This window comes from Phyllobates terribilis, unplaced genomic scaffold, assembly GCF_046119375.1.
Source record: "Phyllobates terribilis strain yellow unplaced genomic scaffold, ASM4611937v1 Scaffold_2__4_contigs__length_985480577, whole genome shotgun sequence".
Lineage (NCBI taxonomy): Eukaryota > Metazoa > Chordata > Amphibia > Anura > Dendrobatidae > Phyllobates > Phyllobates terribilis.
Genome location: NW_027362762.1, coordinates 928706058 through 928732555, shown reverse-complemented (window position 1 = coordinate 928732555; position 26498 = coordinate 928706058). Strand labels below are relative to the sequence as shown.

At 43.3% G+C, this 26498-nt stretch overlaps 1 protein-coding gene across 2 annotated transcripts in view; it reads right to left on the bottom strand.

Moving 5' to 3' along the window:
* SCAF4 (SR-related CTD associated factor 4) overlaps positions 1-26498 on the bottom strand; it is a 105323-nt gene that overhangs the window by 62260 nt on the left and 16565 nt on the right. Inside the window, exons 2-11 of one of the 2 annotated variants that reach the window (XM_073668314.1) lie at positions 20963-21046; positions 15191-15235; positions 11389-11550; positions 10909-11044; positions 10597-10742; positions 7726-7872; positions 7542-7639; positions 7104-7236; positions 5024-5182; positions 230-309 (exon numbers count right to left, since the gene is read on the bottom strand). In XM_073668314.1, the coding sequence (XP_073524415.1) occupies positions 230-309; positions 5024-5182; positions 7104-7236; positions 7542-7639; positions 7726-7872; positions 10597-10742; positions 10909-11044; positions 11389-11550; positions 15191-15235; positions 20963-21046 (1190 nt within the window). The remainder of the gene's footprint in view (positions 1-229; positions 310-5023; positions 5183-7103; positions 7237-7541; positions 7640-7725; positions 7873-10596; positions 10743-10908; positions 11045-11388; positions 11551-15190; positions 15236-20962; positions 21047-26498) is intronic. The other variant, XM_073668315.1, reaches the window with a different exon arrangement.

Below are 26498 nucleotides of genomic sequence, written 5' to 3'. Positions count from 1 at the left end.
AACAGATAAGAGGTTTGTAAAGCCGCCAAATACAATTGGGACTGATTTGACGCTTTACAATTCAGAACTGAAGCTAACAAATTACCATCCCTGCAGTAATGCAGCCAGAAATTTGCAACAATCCTTCGCTTTGAGACAAACTAAATTTAATACATGTACTAAAAATTTGATCAAATTAAAAAGTAAAAAAGTTATAGCTTCCACTTCAGCCCTCTGTGCAGTTGCGTACCTAGATGCAGACTTCTGACGATCTGTCATATGACGTTTGGATTCTTGGACACTCGGCTCTTCTACTTCCATAGGAATGTTCTAAGAGGAAAAAAAAACATCTTGAGAGTTGCCTTGACAGGATAAAAATGGTGATTTAACATAGTCTGTGATTGTAAGTAATAAAACATGCTACGAGGGTCATGCAATGCAGATACCTACACATAACAACCAAGCTAAATATATAGTTTTGTTAAAGTGCTCCTGGCAGCTAATTTATGCTGCCTGAACTATGGACAGCACGAGTCAAACACTGGAAGTGCCATTTCAGGCAGGTAAATATTATAAAACGCTGCACCGTTTCAGGGTAAGACGTACATTTAAAAGGTGATAAAAAAACACCTTATTCTCACCTGTACGGCGTCCTCCCGATGTCCCCTAGCACACTGACGTCAGTGGACATCGCTGCGCTACAGGCTGAGTTCACCGGAGTTTGCCAGCTGGAGATTAGCTTACGAGCTCCAGGATCTCACTTTACGGCACTGATGCTGTGTGGGAATGTTCCCACCCTTCACTGATGCAGTAATTAGGTCAGAGCTGATCAGCTGGTGAACTCTGGTGACCTCAGCCTGCAGCACAGCGATGTACACTGACCGGAGTGATTACACGCCTTTCAGTGTATAATGCTGTGTTCTACAGCAGTCACATCAGTGATTGATGTGGCTGCTGTAGAAGCGACCAGGATCACCGGGGGATACTCTGGATTACATCATGACGGCGGACAGGTGAGGGATATGCTTTTTGTTTTTTTTTTTTTTTATAGGAAATGAGGGATTATGAGAATAATAAATTAAAACCATGTGTAATTTTATTTCAATAAAAGACTTTATTCTGGCCGGGTCTTTACTGAAAAAGCACTGTAGACATTACTACGGGTTTAGTAATGGGGGGCTCTTATAGACGCCTCTCCATTACTAACCTGGTCTTCATGTCAGCCGCCAATACAAGGCTGACGTGAACCCCAACCTTATTACCCCACTCACCACCGCTACACAGCAGTGGAAAGAGCGAGGCTAAACGCCAGATTTGGCGCATCTGATGGATGTGCCATTTCTGGGACTGCTGAGAGCTGATATTAGCCGCGGAGGGGCCCAGGATGGCCCCTTCTCTGGCTATTAATATTAGCCAGCAGTTGTCTGTTTAGCCTTTGCTGGTTAGATTTTATGGGGGGGACCTACGTCAATTTTTTTTCTGGGGTTCCCGTGTAATCTAGCCAGTAAAGGCTAAGCCAACAGCTGTGGGCTATTAATAGCCAGGGAAATTTTTGGCTAATGGCCCCTTCCCCAACTACTAATATCAGCTCCCAGCGGTCGGCTTTCCCTCTGCTGGTTATGAAAATAACACGGAAGCCCACACCATTTTTTAAAAAATTTTTTAGGCTATGTGCCCACGATCAGGACGTAGCAGCGCGTTGGATGCATATTTTTGCTGCGTCCAAAATGCTGCGTTCTACTGAACGTAGGCAGATCCGTATGTGTTCACTGAACCATGCGGATTTACCGCATTCAATACATTCTAGTGGTCAAATTTCTGTTGCGGAGACTAGCGACTCCCCAAGAGAAAATTGACATGTTGCGGTCCTGAAAGACGCACCGCTTGCCAGTGTCCAAGGGTGATAGACAACCTCAGATGCACATAGTGGACATGTGATTTCTAGAAATCCCATCCCACTGCGGGTTCAACGCTGTATAAACACGCAGCTTCAACCTGCAGGGACTCCTGATCGCGGCCACGTACCCAAACTCACCCGCAGCATGTCAATTTTTGTAGCAGAGACGCCAGTCTCCGCTGAAGGTTTTGACGTGTCATTACATGCGGTGGATCCGCATGCATTGACAACAAAAGTGTGGCATTAGAACATAGCGTTTGGGATGCAGTTTAATAACACACTGCGTCCAAAGCGCTGCTGGTTGCTGATCATTGGGACGTAGGGGCTAAACAAACAGTTGGGAGCTTTTATTAACAGCCAGGGAACATGTTTGCCTAATGGAACCTTCCTATGCTAAAAATAGCAGCTCTCAGCTGCCCCAGAAATTACATGAATGGAAATGCTAATGAGATTGGTTTAGCTGACACCTAGCCCTTTTGTTTAGTGGTGACAAGGTGTCATACTGTTTCATTACTAAACCTAATTAAAGTAAAGAGTTAAATAAACACACACAGCATCAAACACTTTATTTGAAATACAACACATTCTTTAATCATTTAAATTAACCAATATACTCATCCCAGGTCTGACGGTAACCCAAGGGATAAAGCAATGTCACACGTTTTTCAAATATCTTTATTTAGCTCCAAAAAGCATTCATTGATGCACCCAAAAATGCACGTTTTTTCCTGCCAAAGAGATGCAGAAACGCTGCAGAAAATTTCTGCAATCAAATCTTGGACGTGCGCACATAGCCTCATAGTAAACGACACCTGCCTGAAATGAGAACCAGTGTCTGATTTATGCTGCCCAAAACAGCTGTCTGGTTTACTTTTAACGTGGCTGTCCTGGGTTGTGGATAAAGTCTGCAGTCACTCTATCCTCACATCACGCTGTCAAGATTCTCTGGTGCCAGAGGGTCCGGGCCCATGACAAATATGAGATTTGCATACATACTGTCACGTGCCGACAAGATGTGTGCTTCTCACTCCATACAACTGAATTGAGTGAGGCCAAAGACTTCTAGTCTTAATCTGACCGGAAGAATGCAAATTGCATACACATAACGAAACCTGACAGTGCACAGCGTCACAATTCTGCAGTCAAGCAGAATGACTGCAGATATGAACCCAAGGACTGGATAACCCCTTTGAGCTCTAAAATAGGAGCATGTGGCATGAAGAGGTTTTGATAAATGTTCCCTGTGCTAAATTACAGTGCAGTGGAGTGAACAAATATAGTGCACCTGATGGCGAACAAAAATCTATCTGTATCAACCTCAAAGCCACAAGCATCTGCAGTGGACAACCAGAGGTTAGGGATCTGACAAGTAATAGGGCGCCAATATACTATAACTGACTAATTGGAAAACACTAACTTAAAAGGGGTTGTCAATTACTGGACAACTCCTTCAATCACATGCTTCAAGGGAACCTGTCACATCAAAAATGCTATTAAGCTGAAAATACGAGGTTAATCAAGCAGTGCGGCTGTCGCACTGAAAGTTGGCTGTCAGTCACTGCCGGGGCGTGGTTACAGCTGCTGCTCACTATGCACTAAGCAGTGATTGAAGCCGTGCCCCTTATGACTGAAAGCCTTTTGGCGAGTCCCTTGACATGGTTATGCCCCATATGAGCTATGATCAGCAGCTGCTGATTGGCTGGGAGACCACTGTAGCCAATGTCAAGTGACAAGCGGGTGGAAACATCAGCATTGTCGTAGTGTCGCGCTGGTCGGGATGTATACATGTTTTATTTTATTCTAGGCACTTAGGCATTTATGTAGTGAACACCACTTATTAGTTACAATGGACAGTACTGGAAAAAGTGATTGATTTACCGGCAGAGAATCTGTCATCTGTACATCATTCTGAGCTGAAAAAGCTGGCATAAGGCTATGTGCCCACGATGCAGAAATGCTCAGGATTTTTTCCTGAGCGTTTCTGCATCTCCCTGGCAGAAAAAAACGCATGCGGATTGTACATGCGGATTGTACATGCGTTTTCCTGCCAGGGACATGCGGATGTGAAGCGTTCTTCACTTGCAATTCCGCATGTGGGTTGACAAGCGATTTTAGCATCACTTGGAAAGTGCTTGTCAACTTGGTCACACTATATAAATCCATGCAAACAACATGGATTTATATAGTGTGACCCGAGAGAATCTAAAAAAATAAATCTATACTTACCTTCCGATGACCCCCGGATTCTTGCTTCACCGTCCCGGCTGCCAGCAGATCGCGTACACTGAAGGACCTGCTGACGTCAGCGTCGCGTGACCCATCACATGACTGCCGTCTGCGCAGGTCCTTCAGTCCATCGCGAACTGCTGGCAAGTGAAGAGAAGGAGAGCGGGGGCCGTCAGAAGGTAAGTATATATTTATTTTTAATTTTATTTTATTTTTTTTACAGTTTTCTATGGTACCCAGGTCCAGAGGAGAGTCTCCTGTACTCTAGACCCGGGTACCATCCGCACATTAGAAAGCATGGAATGCGCATCTACATATACAGTGATGCCTAATTCATGCGTTCTAATGCAAGTCAATGGCGGCGAAAACGCAGCACTTCCGCAAAATAATTGGTAGTGCTGTGTTTTTTTCCACAATGATAATCCGCAGCGGAAATTTCCGCAGCATGTGCACAGCACATGCGGATTATCATTGGGGAACATGGCAGGCCTTCTATCATGCGTTTTTTAAGCGTTTCTGCAGCGTTTTTGCCGCTGCGGAAACACTTAAAAAACGCATCGTGAGCACACAGCCTAAGTGTTTATCCATATGTATGTCACTTGACAAATGGTAAGGTTTTAATATTAGAGTTAGGACTTTTACATTATTTTGATCAAAATTATGTTAACTAAATACCCTTTATTATTTATCATTATTTTTATGCACTGGCGATTTATCCATTTACTTCCAGTTATTTGGGTATTTTGCTTGTCCTTGGTTTCTCTCTGTCTAGTGGCTTTGTGTGAACAAGCATTTACTTTTTGAATGCACATCAATTTACGTTTCCGTTCAGACTCCTAAGTTTTTTCACTTAGGCAGTTATGTAGTGAACACCACTTATTAGTTACAATGAACAGTACTGGAAAAAGTGATTTGATTTACCGGCAGAGAATCTGTCATCTGTACATCATTCTGAGCTGAAAAAGCTGGCATAAATGTTTGTGGAGACTGCTGGGAAACTACAGGTGGAACCATGGTAGGGTAAGTCTGAGCTGGCATCATTCCAAAGCCAAGCATTTGCCCAGCTGGTGGAATTTGTGTCTGAATAAAAGGAAAAAAATTATAAAATAAACCAAGGTAAGCAGCAAGAAAATAAAATTCACACTTAAAAAGGACAGTTAAGTTGAGGGACATACTTTACACTGCAGGTATTGATTCGGCTTCACATCAAAATCCTTATTTTAAGAGGATTTGCTGCAGACTTCACCCCACATGTTATAGGCTGAAATCAATAGGATATCTGCAACTTAAAGGGGTGTTCTCAAGTTCTAAAATTGTTTTATAGTTAGACAGCATGAAAATAAGTTTGCAATTGACTTGCTCTTTCTGTCAGGCTGTGTGCCCACTATGCGCTTTTTAAGCGTTTCTGCAGCGGCAATGTCACGTGCCGCTGACGTCGGCGGTCGCGTGACCTGTCACATGACTAAATGACGTCACAGAAGGTCTTTTTACACCACTGCGAGCCGCCCAAGACACCGGACGCACCGGAGAAGGAGACCGGGGGCCATCGGAAGGCGAGTATAATGTTTTTTTTCCACCAATTTTATTCTTTTTTTTAACTATTGATGCTGCATTTGCAGCATCGTAACTTGGTCATACTATATAAATCCGTGCCGGTTGCATGGATTTATATAGTGTAACCAAGTTGTCAAGCACTTTTCCAAGTGATGCTAAAATCGCTCAGAAAGCGCTTGAAAACGCGCATGAGAAATCGCATGTGCAAAACGCGTGACATACGCTTGTCCCGGGCATAAAAAACGCATGTAAAATCCGCATGCGTTTTTTCTGACAGGGAGATGCAGAAACGCTCAGGAAAAATCCGTAGCATTTCTGCATGTGGGCACATATCTCTCATTGCAAGAGAATGAGGCTTTTATCTTTTATGGTGCACAGATTGTTTCTATGGAGACCAGCCTCTAGAATAGTTACATTCCAGGAAAGGGGTTAACTTTTAACATCCCGGCCATTTATCTCCAGTCCATTGATTTCTATAGAGCAGTTATCTGCTTATCTTCCTCTTCTCCTTCTTAGCTTCTTAGGAGATGCAGTTATAAATCACCAGCCTAGCAGCTTCCTGACCAGTCTCCTAATCTCAGCTCTGGCTGTTTAGCTGTGTGCTTGTTCAAATGCTCAGTTATCTTTGTGTAAATTCAGGGGTAATGGTGTAGGCGCTGAACACACCACTGATAGCTGAATGTGTTATACAGAAATTGTGCTGGGCTTTATAGTTCTACTAATACATTTGTATTCACCAAAACTGTCACTAGAGGAAAGCCCGCCCTATCAGAAACCAAGAAGTAAGGTAACGAAGGAGATTGCATTGCCTTTAACTGCTGAAAAGACCACTTGAGAATACCTTTTTAAAAAAAGGTTGTCCGGTCCTAATCGATAAGTCTGCAGTCACTCTGTGTGACAGCAGACTTATGAATCCCTCCAGAGCTCACACTGTGCTCTGCAGGGATTCGCAGTTTCTGACCAGGGACCGGAGGGTATGTATGAGTTATACATACTCCCGGTCAGTGGGCGCAGCCTCGCTCCATACCAGTGTATGGAAGCATAGCCTAACTTTCATACATCTGTATGGAGTGAGGCCACGTCCTCTGGTCGACCACACCCACTGGCCGCCCGCGTATGAAGCAAGGGGACGCTTACTAGAAGTGTATGTATAACGCATATACTTTCCGGTCGCGGGTCAGAAACCGGCGAATTCCCGCAGCACACAGCGCGCACGCAGGGGTGGGATTCATATGTCTGCAGTCACACAGAGTGACTGCAGACTTGTCGATTTGGACCGGCCAAAGCCTTTAATTTCTGAAACACAGCAATCACACGCTTTGCTAAAATCCCTTAACAATTCTGTTACTATAATATGATGCATAGTCTTCAGCCAGAAAATGTAGATGAAAAATTTGCAGTGTAATTGTCACGTGTGAACATAACCTTGCTGGGTTATGGAGCATACCTGACTAAGTAGAGGTTCCTGTGGCATTCCCATCATCCGTGATTGAACTGCTTGAAACTGATCAATGTTTGGCATTTGCCCTGGAATTTGTGCAAATGACCCAGGGTGCTGCATGGCCTCTCCAGGGAACTGGCTGAAATGCAATGACAGAATAAAAGATACATCAGCAACGTCAAAAATCTTGATTTAAAGCTCTACTATGTGCATGTACAAACATTGTGGGTCTCGGTGCTACCCGAGCACGTGAATGTAGTAGATAAGCCCCTAAAATAGATGAAGTCACGTGATCAGAACATTCAGGAGCTTATGTGTCATGGAGACGCTGCAATCCCATACCCAACTCATGTCACACAGGGAACACATTTCACCCGTTCAAGCCATTTACACTGACATACAAGTTTATCCCCTCTAACATAGAAGGGTCAGCTCTCTACTTACAAAGGTGGCTGGGGGGGTGAAGCAGAGGGGCTAGCCGCCTCTTTTTTTGTGTCATCGGCTGCTTCCGGCTCATCATCGTAATCAAATCTTTCGAGTAACTACGGAAGAAAAAAAATTTGTTAACACATTGATTTTCAAGTGCAGATGCCGGCTCTGATGTACAGATACTCTCGAGAAGTGTCACCTTGTCGAAAGCAGTTTTCCGCTCAGTCTGATGTGACGATGGATGCATCTGAGAAGCCATTGCTTGTACTTGAGCATAAACATTTTCATCAACAACTGGAGACTGTGGTTTTGAAGGCTGCTGGAAAGTCTGTAGAATCTGCTGAAGCTTTTAGAAGACATACACATCAATAAAAAAAATTTAAAAAAAATTGAAGAAATGGCAAAACCAACTATCTGAAGTTAAAGGGGTTGTACACTACCATTTAAAATAAGCCAAAGAGTTTTTATGATGAAAAGCAACTTCTTTTTAATTGCCTTCCTCTGCCTTTTCTGCCTGTAAGCAGCGCTATCAGTGGCCGCTCAAAGGCAGCATGTGAACCCCCCGCTGACGTCCCGTCTATTCAGGCGTGACTCAGTGCTGGGGTCCCCACGATGGCTGCTGGGTTGTGGGCGGGGTTACCCCACCGCATCCCACCCAGTATCCACCGCGCGCTTTCCCAATGAATGTGGAGAGGGAGAGCACGCGGTGGATGCAGAGTATGACGCGCGGGGTAACCCCGCCCACAACCCAGCAGCCAGAAGAGAGTCACGTGATGCCTGTAAGCGGCCAGTGATGGCGCCGCTCACAGACAGAAAAAGGCAGAGGGAGGTAATTACAAAGAAGCTGCTTTTCATCATAAAAACGCTTTGGCATATTTTAAATAGTAGTGGACAACCCCTTTAAAGAGGTTGTGCCCAGGAGAAGCCATTGAACGGAATGTGCGGAGCTGGACAGCACAGCTCCATTATAAAAACCCAAGACAAGCAAAATACCCAAATAACTGGAAGTAAATGGATAAGTCGCACAGTGCAAAAATAATGATAAATAATAAAGGGTATTTAGTTAACATAATTTTGATCAAAATAATGTAAAAGCCATCCTACCACGTCACGGTAACCCTTATGGCCCCAAAACCTTAACTCTGCTAATCCACCTCACTACTCTCCGCCTCTACGTTCTTCAAATCTCTTCATTGGCTTCCAATTCACCAATGAATCCAGTTCAAACTAACATTGACCTACTAGTCCGTCCATATTAAATCTCTGAACTAACCTCTCGATATCTTCTCACATGTACTCTTCCCGTCCTCCCAAGATCTCCTTCTCATTCACACTCAAATGTTCCTCACTCATTCACCTCAAAGACTTCTCCCGAGCGTCTCCCATCCTCTAGAATTCTGTGCAGTAACATGTCCGATTGTCTCCCACATTTGGAACTTTCAGATGGAACTTGGAAACCCATCTCTTCAAGAAGCCTGCAAATACCCCGCTGCCACCTCACCACAGGAGATGCTACAACCCCATGACCTACTGTTTCCTTGCCCATTACCCTGTTGACTATTAGCCCGCAAGGTCAGGGTCCTCTCCCCTGTGTTCTTCTGCTCACTGTAATGGGTATTTTGTATGTAATCCCTTGCCACATGTCCAGAACCATTGAATCAATGGTGCTCTAAAAATAATCTGATATTGATTACCTATCCAAGGATAGGTAAACATTAAGTTAGCCCTGCACAATTCCTTTAAAGTAGACCCTAGTTTATAGTAAAAAGTATCAATATAAGTTAGAAACAAATTTTTACTAAAAGGTTGTCAACAATTTTTCACAGCTTATGTAATAAAACTTTTTCCTCAAAGAGCAGCTATAGTCTACGCAAGACCATTGAACTGTGCACCAACATTTTCAGTAAATCTAGGACGGCAGAAGCACATTTACCTACTGACCCTACTGGGTGACCTTATCTGTGCCATTTTCTATTGATTACATGGTCTCCAGGCACCTGTTCACACCACATTTATTTCCACTTTAGATCTCAAATCCATTTTTTAAATTCGTCCCAGACGTCAGATGACAATGCTTACATGTAAATGCACATTGCCTTGCGATACAGTAGGGCTTAAGAACACACATTTTGCTGCACGAAATTCACAGCGTTTACAAGTGCCTGAAAAAATGACTTGATATGGGAGATGAGAGGCCAAACTATGAAAGTCTTAAACCTACTGATATTTGACTGAATAGACAGGAGTTAATTTATTGATATTGTTCTAGATGAGAATGGTTCTGACAAAGGCACAAATCATATATTGTGAGGGGCATCATCAATTTTTTATACTAGATATTGCAAGACAGATATTGCAGTCAGCTAGGTACATAGGAGGAATTTATGTAATATAATCACGCTATTTGAGGACCACTGCCACTATAGGAATCGGCAGAATACAGGTTTGGCTACATTTTACCCTGTGACCAAGCTAGGCGAAACGCAAGTCAGATAATTCACAACCACCGGATCTGTATGGATAATCGGATTACTAATTGGTATTTCTGTTTTGCTAGATGCATAGTCTCTTCAGAGAGGATGAGGACTGGCACTCTAGTGCCACCTACAGGAAGCAGCAATCCTAAAAGTCAATAGTGACCCTTTAACAGCCTTATCACATGACTTAGGATAAAAGCTAGAACCAGCAGCTCAATTTTTTGCTAGTTTTGAGAGGGTTATTCTATCTTCAGTGTTCAGTTACTTGTGTATACAGTATAGTATCTGACAAACGGCGGCATTAGGCCGGCTGTTTGCATTTAAGTTTTATCCCACTTTCTGTAATGCTGATGTATGCACATAATATATAACCTGGGTGGTAAGGAGCACTTTACACTAAATCTTCTGTACAAGCATTATTAATCCTATACAACCCTTTAAAGATTTCCTTTGTGTAATATTTCTGATTTTGTTTAATGATTTAATAAAGATCAGATAAATTTGTATATATTTTTGTTACACCAGTATGAACGTGCTGAGAAACGAAGGCAAGGAAAAGTAACATACAAGTATAATGGATGCGGGTGACGTACCTGTTGCCCTTGACTGCTTTGAAACAACTGAGCTACAGCAGCAAAAGCATCCGAGTTAGGTAACTGAGATACAGACACAGCAGGGACAGCGTTTAGGGCCTCGTCAAGAGCATCTGAATGTAATGTTGGAGGAAGAGGAGAAGCTCCTACAGAAAAAAAAAATTAAAACAGAATGAAGAGATATTGACTAAACAAAAAGGTTTGCAGAAAAAAAAACAGGCTGCAGATAGTCTTATGAGCCAGTACCAATATCTTGGTTTTGTGTACAAACTACTATTATTTACCATTCAATATAGCTCACAAAGGACCTACCTTCTTCATTAGCAGAACTATCAGCCAACAGATCAGCAGGTGCGGCCCCTGCGGCCATATCCAGTAATGGCTGAATTATCTCTATTTTAAAGACTCCATTTTTTTGCCACAAGTTTAATACACGGACAATTTTACTCTAGAAAAAGTGGAAGAGAGTTAGCTGCAAACATTTCATTAACAATTGTCCACTTAATGACATGACACTTAAAATAAACCATAGAAAAGGCAAATTGCAAACTTGTCAGTCTATTATCAGATTAAAAGAAAAACAAAAAAAAGTGAAATCATGTCCAAGTTAGTTTACCAGGGTCAATTATCAAGCGGACACTGCAAGTTTTCCACATTACAAAACAAGGAAAGAAAGGAAAACAATCAAGAGGCCCTTTAACAATTAATACACTGACACGAAAGTCTACAGGAGCAACAATATATCAGACCAGCGCGGCTTCTTTCAGAGAGATTACGATGTTCGTGCACTACCTTATCTTCTGTTGGACAGAGATACAAACACTGGAAAGTCGCTGTCAAGTTCTTGGTGAATCTTGGACCAAATACATCTTTGTCAATTCCAAACTGATGACGAGATTGCCGAACAATTGAGTCAATGACATATAACCCTGGTACTTTATATTCCGGTTTACACTGAAAAGCAAACACAAATCATACTAGGAGGAAAAGCAAAGTCAGAACAAGCAAGGCAATAATGTTCCAGTAGATCAAGAGAAAGCATTTTGTCACGTATGAAAGCAGCATTGGCAAATTAGTCAGATTGTAGCACTAAAAAACGCTTATTCATGACCATCTTCTAGTATAAACAGGCTACCAAACACACAATGCATGAACAAAACGTTTGTCCATTGGGTGAAATGATCTTTTTGTGCAGCGCAGAAAATGATTATCGTTATCAGGCTGCCATTTGTTTTCACCAGTCCTGATTACACAGGACAATGCACAGCTATGTGCGGTCAGCGATCCATCACTGTTTACCGCAGTCTGCCTCTGTAACCGATTGTGACGACAGCATCACGCTGGCCACTGGGATGGGGGCTAATTATTCTTAATTATGCCAGGACATATTGTTCCTTTGTTCAGCAGGTCAAGGGACAAGAGCCATTGTTCATGTGTGTCTATTCATTTACCATTGCTGTATGTTAATTTGTGGAATGCATGCTGATTACGTATTTTATCCCTCTCCAGAGAGACTCTACAGGCCATCAGCCCAAGGAAGGATGGCTCCAGATCTGTGCCCCTGAACCCATGAACAAGTTTGTAGAACTCAGGTTGGGACAATCAGGTCACCTGGCCACATACCTCAGTGTGCTCAGTCAGCTTCCTAAGCTTTCTGCTACCTCTTTGTGGGTGGCCACCTTCCAAAAAAAGGGTTCTACTGGCTGGGGTAGTTGGCCCTGGATGCCCCAAAGTCGCAGAGGTTCTAATCCCAGGCGAGCCAGTGGAAGGGTGGAACTCTAATTTTCACCATCTTATGTACTTGCTGGGACTGTACTATATGCTATTGCTGGCTGGAGGTGGATACACATGCTACGGTCATGATATCAGCTGTCTGGTGGAGCATAGGCTGTGACTGAAGACTATACCAGCGGGAGATACAAAAGCTGTGGGCCAACCAAAAGTTGTGAGACAGTGAGTACTGCCTGGTATAGATGCAGTGGAACGATTGGTTCCGGGTTAGGATCTTGTGGACTGGGGGCATCTCATTTTGGCCATCTACTCAAAGTTGCTGTAAGGCTGTGTGACCACGATGCGTTTTTTAAGACTTTCCGTAGCAGCAAAAACGCATGGTAGAAGGCCTGCCATGTTCCCCATTGATAATCCACATGTGCTGTGCACATGCTGCGGAAATTTCCGCTGCGGGTTATCATTGCGGAAAAAAACGCAGCACTACCAGTTATTTTGCGGAAGCACTGCGTTTGCGCCGCCAGCGACTTTCATTGGAACGCATGGATTCCACATCACTGCATCTGTACATGCGGAATCCAAGCGTTTCAATGTGCGGATGGTACCCGGGTCTGGAGGAGAGGAGAGGAGACTCTCCTCCGGACCCAAGTACCATAGAACCTGTAAAAAAATAAATAAATAAAATAAAAATATTATATTTACCTTCTGATGGCTCCCGGTCTCCTGGTCTTCGCTTGCCGGCAGAAAGAGGTGGACTGAAGGACCTGCGCTGACGTCATAGTCATGTGACGGCAGATCATTGAGTGTACCGCGAGCTGCCGGCAGCCAGGATGGAGCGAATAAAGACTCTGGGGGCCATCAGAAGGTAAGTATAGATTGCATTTGCCGTTTGCATGGATTTATATAGTGTGACCAAGTTGAAAAGCACTTTCCAAGTGATGCTAAAATCGCTTGGCAAGCGCTTGTCAAACTGCATGTGGAAATGTATGTGAAGAACACTTCCCATTCGCATGTCCCTGGCAGGAAAAACGCATGTACAATCCGCATGCGTTTTTTCTACCAGGGAGATGCAGAAACGATCAGGAAAAAATCTTGACCATTTTTGCATCGTGGGCACATAGTTTTATTTCTTCCGTCCACTGTCTTAGGCTAACTGCATCATTAACCAGCCTACGTGATTAATACAACCCATAACCTCAGATCCTCACACCAGTTAATGCTGCGACGCATTAAACGGACCCTTAGACTTTATTTAAATGGACCACATACAGATGCTAAAGAGATACCATCCATATATTTTCAGAATGAAAAGAGGACGCCATCTTTAGAAATGGCAATTTTCATCTGCAAACTGGACAAATCTCTGACCTGTATTCATTTGAAGTCTTTATTTCCCTTTTTTCTTTTCAGATATATGACAGCACGTCTATGATATGACATACATGAGACAAGACTTAAAAGGGCATTTCCGTCTGAGGTCTTCACAGCATATCCATAAAACATGTCAAAAGGACAGAGATGGGACTTTCACTTTCTGAACACTTAAGGATTAGAATAACAGGGGTCTGGGTCACCTGATCAGTTCTCCCATAGGGGAGAAGATGGAGTGCAGCTCATTGTATTTTATGGGAGTTACGAAATACCAGAATATTTTACAATTTCCGTAAACTGCAGACATGGACAGCAACCTCTCCACTCCATCTGGAGTGCCACGCAGGTGTTTAATGGCGATGAGCGAGCATGCTCAGATATTGAGTTATAAGAGCATACTCTGGTTCGGATACAGTAGCGGGCATGCTCAAGTCAAATGCTCGTGTACCTGCGGCAGCATGTTTTGTGGCTGATAATACAGCGGCGATGTGGAGAACGCCTGTGTAGCCGCAGGTACACGAGCATTTGACTCGAGCACGCCCCCCTACTGTATCCAAACCCGAGCACGCTTGGATAACTCAATATCAGAGCATGCTCACTCATCACTAGTGTTTAAAGATCCCCTAATCTACAATATGCAAGGGTGTCTTAGAAGGAACTTTACTTAGTAGCCCTGACCAAAAGTGGACTACACAGGCAATCCCCGCATGTAGAGAGCACCTTCGTTCATCACTACTTATCCTGTGGATATGCCAAGTGTCACAGGTGGGAAATAATATATAAATCAAAAGAAAGGCAAATTGTGCACGACAGATAGAAAGAGCAACATAGAACCCTGGTCATGCAGCGCCCACTCGGGTCTGTACTAGACAAACACTTAGGGCCGGTGCACATGCTGCAGATTTGTTGCTTTTTTTTCTTCCAGTGCAGATTTGTCACAAAACCTGAGGAGTTTCCCGATGACAGCAAAGTGAATAGGAATCCTTAAGTCTCATGCACACGTTGCTTATTTTTGACTAGCAGATTTGATGCAGACAAATTCTTCCAGCATTTTTGCTGCAGATTTCACTCATACTAATGAGAGGGGGGGGGGAAAAGCTGCACAAAAAACGCATGTAAAAACAGTGGGAAAAAGACACATTAAAAAAATGGGCAAAACCACACCTATTTCATGGCAATAGATGCAGAAATGCTTCAGAAATTTCTGCAAATACTTAACGTGTCCACATAGCCTAACAGTTTTACACATTCGAGTTAGCCTTTCCAGCCATTTCACTTAGACACTGGCAAAACACAGAACTGCTTACCAAGTTTCGATCATGACATTTGGACAATTTTCACCCAATTATGCACCTATACACTTAGTTATTGAATGGGTCATATAGAGAGGCTACCCCTTGTTTTCTGTGTTATATGATCTACATAATACATTTTTCAGGATAAAGAGTTGATGGAAACCGCATACAATCAATAAAAAGTAACCGAGGTTTTTCACCTTTTTGATGAACTTTTCTACAATCTGGACCACGTGTTTATAAAGCTGTTGAGAAAGTAAAAAATAAAAACAAGTTCATGAGAATTGCATTTTAGAGCAGGCATTACTATAGCATAGAGCACAAGTGAAAGAAAATCAATTTTTATTTCTATAGCACCAACATATTCCACAGCACTTATCAGTTTAGATGGGACACGTACAAATAAGAGTAACACAAAGTTCAACGTGTACTAAGAGGAAGGAGGGCCCTGCTCGCAAGCTTACACTGAAAGGTAAAAATAAATTTCTCATTGTGTAAGGTCCAGCAATCAGTACAATAAATAAGGCATTTAGACAAACCAGTCATCAACCAGGATCTGTACAAGTACAGATACAGAGTGCTATTTTAAGCATGGAAGATAGTTATATTAGTGAGGTGAAAAGGATAGGCTACTCTAAAGAAATGTTTCTAGGTCAAGCTTAAAACTATGGATACTGGGAATTAACTGAATTGTCTGGGGTAGTGCATTCCACAAAACTGGTGCAGCACGAGAGAAGTCCTGGAGATGGGAGGTTCGAATTATACAGAATGTTAGTCAAAGGTCATTAGTGGCACAAAGAGGAGAAGTAAGGTGGTAGACCGATGAGGGAAGAGATGTAGGGAGGTGCAGAACTGTAGAGAGCTTTGTGTGTCAGAGTGATAAGTTCATATTGCATTCTGTAGCGGATGGGCAACCAGTTTAAAGGCTGGCGCTTAATGGTGGCATTAGTATAGCAGCTGGGACAGAAATATCATCCAGGTTGCTGCATTCATGATAGATTGGTGAGAGAAATCCAGCGTAGGGCGATGTCATTTTTAGTTACCATTATTGCACTTGAAGCTGTGATGTACTGCTCACATCTATGCACGCTAATACTGTTCAGTCAGACAATAAGCTATAAATAAGGGATATACAGCTATGGCCACAAAGGCACCTGGCTTCCATAGTACCCAATCAACAATGCGAGAAATATTAAAAAAATAAAACACAAAAAAAAACCATGTGTTGGGAAGCTCCGCCTGAATACCCTTAAAAACTGGATTTAGATGAACCTCAAAATGGGCCATAGAATGTAATGACAAATAATGGAGTTCAAGCAGATTGACAATTCTAGAAAAAAAAGAAACATACAAACGGAAGTTGATCTGCACTCAGTTTGTGTCATTGCATTATATGGCCCTGTCAGGTATTCATCAGAATCTAGTCTTCATAGGGATTAAGAAGGAACTCGCCCAGCGCACTGCAGAAACGCAGTGTGAATAGGGGCTCCGTCCCACTGAATGCCAATAGGGCTAATCCTCTTGCAGATGCGCAACAATGCAAACTGGAAACCGGCAGCAGAAAGGGATTGAGAATTCAATTACAGCTGGGGTCAGCAACTATGCCCACACAAACCGGATGTACCATCACATCCTACTGCAATTAGGACATATTTGTACATCCATGCAAGAAGGGCTTAAAAGGAATCTGTCACCACTTTGGAGTTATCAGACCTCTACCATGGGCATACAGGGTATAGAAAAGTAAATCTATACATATCTATATGGCCCATAGCAGAGGCCTGATTGCAGAAAAGAGAGCTTTAATTAGGCTTGGTGTCCGGGGGATGTCAAGAAATCCCCACCCATCTCTTTGCTGAATATGGATCGGAAAACTGCCCTGTCAGTGCTGCTGCCGCCAGGTACTGCAGATCCTATTTATTCAAACTGGCTTTTATTTACATAGTAGGAGTCGCTCTGCAGTACCTGGCAGCAGGCATTAAAACTTTACATGAAGTTGAGTTCTACAACTCCGTAAAAGATGTACACTCAGCTTATGTTAGGTTTGTGTCCTTAGATTATCATGTTCTTGGCAGGACTGTGCCATTCTCTACTCTCTGTGCCCACCCTGAAACAGTGTCAGTGACATCCATTACAGTGGCAGGGCTAGTCCCAGCTGTACTGAGCATGCGTCTTGTCCATTCAACGAAATGCTCAGTACTAGCTCCCTTGTCACTCTGCGATACTACTTTCAATGCACAGTGACAGTGCGCTCCCTTGGCAGATTTGTTGAGAAGTGACGACCGGGTGAGAGCACACTGTCAGTGCGCATTTTAAGGAATGAACCTTGAGAGAAGGAAAAGCAGAGGCCGGCCCGGCCTTTACAAGCGATGTCTGTTTCGGGGGCGGTGCTGGTCTCTGCTTTTCCCGTTCGCAGAGCTCTCACCTTAGATTGTGCACTGACCGTGCGCTCTCTTGTTGACTCATCACTCCTCATACGAGCCGCCAAAGGAACGCACTATTACTTTGCATAGAAAAGTATATTGCACAGTGACAAGGGATCATCAGAATTGGCAACCAACACATGCTCAGTAGATCAAGGACTAGCCCAGCCTCTGAAACAGATCGTTGATGACGCTTTGTTTCGGGGCGGGGACAGCTGTCTCCGTGACCTCTGCTTCATCCCCCTGATATCCAGATTGAGTATCCCAGCATGCACTGGGGATTCTTAAATGGAATATCGTCAAAACAGAAGTAGGTTATAAAAAAAAAAAAAAAATACCCCTACAAGTAGTCATTTACTAGCTAACATATCACCTCAGCAGTTGTAAAATCGTAATAAATACATGTCGGAAGTTTGGGGGCCCTGGGGAAGCTGTCAGGTTTTTAAGTCTAACAAAAAAAAAAACACTTATTGAAGCAGTTTTTACTTTTATGCTAAGTTCCCATGATGAGTTTTTGACTCTGCCACTGGGCATAAAAAAAGCAGGGTCTTCTAGCGCCAGCAAAGTAGATGAGATTTCTAAAAATCTCATGTCCAGTGTGCTATTTTACGATGCATAAAATGACATGTGGTGCATATTTGAAATCCAAACCCTGAAAATTTCTCTTGCAGGTCCTCAGAATTGTGTGTGTGGCAAATCCGCAGGAAAAAAATGTATATGCAGCAGAAACAGCACGAAAACGCATGTAATCCATACATGACAAAGTTTTGTCAGAGCCAAATACCAGAAGGTATCAAACAAAGCAACCTACTTTAAAACATGACACCTCAAAAAGAAACCAGTGTGTCAAAAAAGTGAGTGTAAGAAAACGCAATGAAAAACGCACGGAACAATTTAGCCAAATGGTGAGTTTTTGATTTTGCGCACCCAATACTCATTATGGGAACGTAGCCTTAAAAGTAAAGCTGCTCCCAGACCTCTGGTGACAGTTTACAGAGCACCTGTCAGCAGGATTTAGCACTACAGAGTAAAGCCATGGAGCAGTGATGCTGATTAAACTGATACTTGCTGTGAAGGGATCCGATAAGTGGTTGTTGAATAATCATCCTCTAAATCATCTAATGACGTCTCCTGTGCATCGGAGTGGGTCTAGTGTCTTCCGCTTCTCTGTCCCTATACTAGCCTCCTCTTTCTTTTACAGGGAACAATTCTGCCTGCTTTTCAACATTCCACGCTGCCACCAACATCACAGGAGTGGGCAGCACTTGCAGTGTGATTCTACGGCCGGTGTCCTCAATAAAATGATATTGGAGGAGGCACATGCGCAGATCAAGATTTCAGCTCAGTGACTTCTTCAATCTCGATCTGCACATCCTACAGCGCCATTTTATTGAAGTCCTGCAGACCAGCCATAGAATCGCTCTGCACATGCGCCGCCTACCCCAACGATGGCACAGAATTTTAAAAAGGAGGCAGGTTACTGAATAACTAGTGACCAGTAAAGGAAACAGAGGAGTTGGTAGAGAGGAAGGAGAAGCAAAAGAAGAAACTACCTCCTAGGCCAGCCACGATGCACAGAATGAAAAATTTAGAGGATGATTATTCAACCACCACAGATCGGATTCCTTCACAGCAGGTATCAGATTAATCAGCATCACAGTGCCATTATGGCCATGGCTTTAGTGCTAAATCTTGCTGACAGGTGCTCTTTAAAGGGGGATAAGGCACATTGAAATACAACATTCCCCCAGCATTTGCTATTGGGGAGATTCAAGATACAACCATACAAAATAAGATTGGCTATAGTCCGACTGCAATCATCGAGGTTGGCCAAGGCAGGCCATCTTAAGAGGCAGTCCACTAGTTGGACAACACCTTCTTGAACTAAATGTTTGGCCCCGATAAATTAAAGATAATACTCGCTTCCCATTCTGGCGCCGTTCCCATGGTGTCAGCACTTGTGGTCCCAGGGCTGCCGTGCGGTTGTTGTGACACGTGACCCAGGCACCAATCAGCACTGGCGTCCCTGTCCCCACCTTCGTACGAACTGAACATGAAGAGGAAGTCCTGGCTGCAGCTGATCTGACTTCCTCTTCATGTTCAGTCCAACAGGATGCGAGACAGTGACGCCAGCACTGATTGGGCGCCAGGGTCACGTGTCCCAACAACAGCATGGGAGCCCAAGGGAGAGCGAGTGCCTACACCACTGGAAAGGCACCAGCATGGGAGGGGAGTATAGGCTTTTCTATTTTATCGGAGCCAAGCGTGGGGGATGAGAAGGAGTTGTCCAAGTAGTTGACAACTTCTTTAACAGGTACTGGACAGTCAGCTAAATTTCACAACTATTCACTTGATTGCAGAAGTATAGATGAGTGAGTTGATTTGTAAGACCCTGGGTACACTACTGATTAGCAGGTCCAGTGCGATGTCTTTGAAACATAATACACAATGACATTGTGCCAGGCCTAAACCAAAATCCCATATTAATCAAGATACAAATTTAATTTGGATTACTCTGGAAAAGGACATCGGCTTGCACATATTTTATTCAACTTTCTATGACCTGCATGCCCATATAGACAGCTTAGGAGGGTTAATCCTTCGGACAGATTACCTTTAATATACTACTGTGACTGCCGCTTGCTGCTATGTGTCCCATTTCTAGAGCTACCTTGTCAATCTAAATTTTTTTGTATATGTGCTTAAAATAATATATATATGCGAACTGCTTGGATCACCAGTCCCTCATTGATTATTAATCAGAGTATCAACCCAGACTAAATGAATGTGGCCCCATAGTGAGTGTTGAGAGTGAGTGAGTGAGTGAGAGTGTGTGTGTGCAAAATATGGGGCCACATTCATTTAGTCTGGGTTGATACTCTGATTAATAATCAGAAGAGGGGCTGGTGATCCAAGCAGTTAGTAAAAGGGTTGCAGGACTTTTGTCCGGTGGCCACAGACTACTAAACTGCCACTGGAAAAGAGGTCCACTCATATCAATGAAGAAGTTTTTCAAAAAACAAAATTTTGCCATATAAATTCATCAAAATTTATGGATGTTGAAGTAATAAGCAAGCAAAAAAAAAAAAGCTACATATTCTTTAACTAATCCCCTTCTCTAAGAATCCCTTTGAGAAAGCAGAGTGCGAAACACAAGAAGTGCAGTAATTTGAGTGGTTCGGGTATTGCTTATATGTATGGTACATTTACCCTGCTGACTACATTCATGCAGGATATACACAACTACATATTCAGAAACTCTCCTACCTTGACTATGTAAATTAAACTACTAAGATCATATTATACAGGAGCATATTTTACAGATCTCTATATCCAGTTTGTGATGAGAAACTTATTATGGTCTTACCCCTATATGTCTGCTTATGGATTATGCATTTCCTTGGTACACATACTTTAATATGATGTAATAAGGTTTAATTTTTCTAATAAATATTTTATTAATTGGAGTGTGATACATTGTTTGATACATTCTCCAATATGTCAACTATTAATACAAAAATGTAGGATAGATGAGTAGTATAAACTTACCTTAATGGCTTTAATTGCTGCTTTTGTTATTAGAATCATTTTTGCTCGAGAAATTGGAGGCTTCATATCCATGAGAGCGAAGAGCTAGAAAGAAAACATTTACATTAGCACAAAATGAAAATAGTGTGACTTTTTTTTTTTTATATAAAATCAGACCATTGACTTTTTTTAATCTTTCTCTACAATTCTACGCTAAAACTACAGTTCCCATAATTCCTTTCGCTCTCACGTTCTCCCTTCCTGTCAAAGCCGAACGCCTGCCCACTACACCGCCCCCGCATCAAGCTGCACAAACCCTCACAGCCATCAGGATCAGGCAGCATCGATGGAGCTCTACTTTTTCTACACAAAGAACAGGACTCACCTGCAAAAATCAGCACTCATAGTACGTTCACAAAGATTTTTGACGAGGATTTAGAAATATATTCTGCTTTTAAATCCACGTCAAAAACCATGTCAAGTACTCTGAATCTGATTTTAATGGGAAAAGATCCTTTAGTGCACACAGTAGTATTTTTTCGCATTATTTTAAATATTTCACAGTAAAACTAATAGTAAACTTATTCAAAGGAGTGTTTCAAGCATTTTTAATGCAGATTTGCAGTAAAATAATTTTCAAAATCTTTGTAAAAGACTTAATAGGCCCTAAAGACATGGCCCTCTACAATAGAAAGGTTTTTTTTGCTTACTGCCTAATCTTTCAGAACTCCAATAAACTACAGTGGAGCTAGCCACAGAATGAAGCCACCTGTCCAATTCACACACTCCTTCCTTGAGTGTCGAACGGGTGAAGTGACCCCATTCTCCTGTATGAGGCATCCAGAGATGTCTACACGGGGCACCATTAGTACTTGCCTGTCCCCGCTCAGTTGTTGCCACAACTCTCACACAACGGTGTGTAGCTGCCCACATATAGTTCACCCGTTAGACAAGCATTTTCTTGTCCATATGGCTGGGGGCTGCACAGAATGGCATCACCGGCTGCAGGTTGTGCACCTCGGCCCTATGCATTAATCTATGGTTGTTCAGACCTGGACAACCCTTGTAACAAGCAGAATAGTAACACCGTGCTGTCAATTTATTTGTACATTTCCAGGAGCGAGAAGAGGGACAGCCTGAGATGGATATAAGAAAACATCCTTTGAATTATTTTAATTGACAATTTAGAAATGCACTAAGATACTTAAGGAGAACAGAAAGACCCTTTTTAATCCACAGGATATGAAATAAATGTTTGACTGCTGGGGGTGTCACTGACCATATGAACAGGGTCTCATTTTAACCCCTTTCTGACGCGAGACGTATCTATACGTCCATGTGGCCTGGGCCTTAATGACCAGGTATTTATAGATACGTGTCGGCGAACGTGCCCGCAGAGAGGTTGTGAGCGCGCGAACGTCGTTGGGTGTCAGCTGATTCTGACACTCAATGCCAGGAGTCCGCACCGCTCCCGGGACTTTAACCCCCTAAATGCTGCGATTGCAGCATCCAGCGAGCAGAGGGACAAAAGCCCCTCTGCTCTTGAATCAGAGACCCCACGGCGTCATCCGATGTCCCGATCGTTGCCATGGTGACCAGATGTCGTCATGGCACCAGACATTAGCACATGCGCAGTGCATGATCTAACCATCTTGTGTCTGCAGGGCTGACCACTATAAGATATAGCAGTGCTCCTGCACAGCTATGCCTTAAAGCAGTGATCAGACTGCAGACTGGAGGTCCCATAGTGGAAAAAAAAAAGTTGCAAAAATGGTAAAAAAAAATACCCTAAAATATATAATAAATAAATATTATGAAGAAAATGTGTACTTTTGTTTGTTTTTATATCCGGTATCGCCGCATTAGGAACGACCTGACTTATAAAACGGTCCCACTAGTTTACCCCTTTAGTGAACACTGTATAAAAACAAAAAAACCCACGAAGCTTTATCATACCGACGAACAAAAAGTGGAATAAAACGTGATCAAAAAACCGAATGTAAATAAAAATGGTACCGCTGAAAACGTCATCTTGTCCCGCCAAAAACAACAAGCTGCCATAGAGCTCAATCAGCCGAAAAATAAGTTATAGCTCTCAGAATAAAGCGATGCAAAGAAATTCTCTAGAATACACTGCTCAAAAAAATAAAGGGAACACTTCAACAACAGAATACAACTCCAAGTAAATCAAACTTCTGTGAAATCAAACTGTCCACTTAGGAAGCAACACTGATTGACAATCAATTTCACATGCTGTTGTGCAAATGGAATAGACAATAGATGGAAATTATTGGCAATTATAAGACACCCTCAATAAAGGAGTGGTTCTGCAAGTGGGGACCACAGACCACATCTCAGTACCAATGCTTTCTGGCTGATGTTTTGGTCACTTTTGAATGTTGGTTGTGCTTTCACACTCGTGGTAGCAAAAGACGGACTCTACAACCCACAGAAGTTGCTCAGGTAGTGCAGCTCATCCAGGATGGCACATCAATGCGAGCTGTGGCAAGAAGGTTTGCTGTGTCTGTCAGCGTAGTGTCCAGAGGCTGGAGGTGCTACCAGGAGACAGGCCAGTACACCAGGAGACGTGGAGGGGGCCGTAGGAGGGCAACAACCCAGCAGCAGGACCGCTACCTCCGCCTTTGTGCAAGGAGGAAAAGGAGGAGCACTGCCCGAGCCCTGCAAAATGACCTCCAGCAGGCCACAAATGTGCATGTGTCTGCACAAACTATTAGAAACCGACTCCACGAGGGTGATATCAGGGCCCGACGTCCACAGATGGGGGTTGTGCTCACAGCCCAACACCGTGCAGGATGCTTGGCATTTGCCACAGAATACCAGGATTGGCACAGTCTACACTGGCGCCCTGTGCTCTTCACAGATGAAAGCAGGTTCACACTGAGCACATGTGACAGACGTGACAGAGTCTGGAGACGCCGTGGAGAGCGATCTGCTGCCTGCAACATCCTTCAGCATGACCGGTTTGGCAGTGGGTCAGTAATGGTGTTCTGTGACATTTCTTTGGAGGGCCGCACAGCCCTCCATGTGCTCGCCAGAGGTAGCCTGACTGCCATTAGGTACCAAGATGAGATCCTCAGACCCCTTGTGAGACCATATGCTGGTGCTGTTGGCCCTGGGTTCCTTCTAATGCAGGACAATGCCAGACCTCATGTGGCTGGAGTGTCAGCAGTTCCTGCAAGATGAAGGCATTGAAGCTATGGACTGGCCCACCCGTTCCCCAGACCTGAATCCGATGGAGCACATCTGGGACATCATGTCTCGCTCCATCCATCAAAGTCACGTTGCACCACAGACTGTCCAGGAGTTGGTGGATGCTTTAGTCCAGGTCTGGGAGGAGATCCCACAGGAGACTATCCGCAACCTCATCAGGAGCATGCCCAGGCGTTGTAGGGAGGTCATACAGGCACGTGGAGGCCACACACAATACTGAGCCTCATTTTGACTTGTTTTAAGGACATTACATCAAAGTTGGATCAGCCTGTAGTGTGTTTTTCCACTTTAATTTTGGGAGTGACTCCAAATCCTCGCCTCCATTGGTTAATAAATTTGATTTCCATTGATGATTTTTGTGTTATTTTGTTGTCGGCACACAACTTTGTACAGAACAAAGTATTCAATGAGAATATTTCATTCATTCAGATCTAGGATGTGTTATTTGAGTGCTCCCTTTATTGTTTTCGTTTTTGCGTAAAAGCACCAAAACATTCAAAAAAAACAAAAAAAAACAAAAAAAAAAAACCTATATAAATGTAATATCGCTGTAAAAGTACTGGCCCAAAGAATAAAGCTGCCTTATCAATTTTACCACATGCGGAACGGCATAAAAAAACAACCCCAAAACAGTTATGTTTATTCTGCCTCTCAAAAAACGGAATAGAAAGCGAACTAAAAAATGTCACGTGCCCGAAAATGGTACCAATAAAAATGTCAACTTGTCCTGCAAAAAACAAGCCTTTACATGACTGTCGGACAAAATATGGAAAAATTATAGCTCTCAAAATATGGCAATGTAAAAACTATTTTTTGCAACAAAAAAAGCCTTTTTAATGTGTGACAGCTGCCAAACATAAAAATCTGCTATAAATCTGGTATAGCAGTAATCACCCCGACCCAAAGAATAAAGCAGCACTGTACAGCCACATATGGGGTATTTCTACATTCAGCCAAAATTTGCGAGACAAATTATGGTGCGATTTTTACCCATTTCCCAGTGTGAAAATGTAAAATCTGGGGCTAAAACAAAACTTTTGTGGTAAAAATGTAATTATTCATTATTCACCTCCCAATGGTGTAAAATTCTGTACATGTGGTGTCAACATGCTCACTGCACCCCTAGATGAATTCAGTGAGGTGTAGCCGGTAAAATGGGGTCTCTAATGGGGGAAGGGGGCTGCTGTTCTAGCACCTTAGGGGCTCTGCCAATGTGACATGACAGTCACACCAGCCCAGCAAAATATGTACTCCAATATAGCGCTTCTTCCCTTTTGAGCTTTGCTTTGTGCCTCAAAAGTAGCTTTTGACCACATATCCGACACCACCTTCTCCACCATTACGGAAGATCAACTTTCCTCTTTACTCTCACAACCTGTAAACTTGACCCAATCCCATCCCACACATTACCACCATCTTCATCCCAACCCTAACCCACCTTTTCAACCTGTCACTAAGAACTGGCGTCTTCCCCTCATGCTTCAAACATGCCTCAATCACACCTATCCTCAAAAAGCCCTCCCTTGACCCATCCTCTCTGACTAGCTATCGCCCCATATCACTTCTCCCCTATGTCTCAAAACTACTGGAACAACACGTCCATTCTGAATTGTCCTCCCACCTCTCCTCCTGCTCCCTCTTCGACCGCCTACAATCTGACTAAAGTCACCAACGACCTACTAACTGCCAAATCCAAGAGACACTACTCCGTCCTCCTACTCCTGGACCTGTCATCTGACTTTGACACAGTGGACCATTCCCTCTTACTACAGATTCTCTCATCTCTCGGCATCACAGACTTGGCCATATCTTGAATCTCCTCATACCTAACAGACCGGACATTCAGCGACTCCCACACCACCTCTTCATCTTGCCCCCTATTTGTCGGTGTTCCCCAAGGTTCAGTTCTAGGACCCCTGCTCTTCTCAATCTACACCTTAGGCCTGGGACAGCTCAGAGTCTCATGGCTTTCACCTCTATGCCGATGACACACAGCTCTACCTCTCTGGACTCGACAACTCCTCCCTACTAACCAAAATCCCACAATGTCTGTCCGCTATCTCATCCTTCTCGGCTAGATTTCTAAAACTTAACATGGATGAAAATGAATTCATCATCTTTCCGCCATCTCACTCAACCCCTCCCCCCCAACTGACCCATCTATCAACGTCAATGTCTGTCCACTCTCCCCAGTCCCGCAAGCTCGCTGCCTTGGGGTAACCCTGGACTCTAAACTCTCCTTCAAACCACATATCCAAGCCCTTTCCACTTCCTGCTGACTCCAACTTAAAATTATCTCCCGCATCCGCACATTCCTCAACCATGA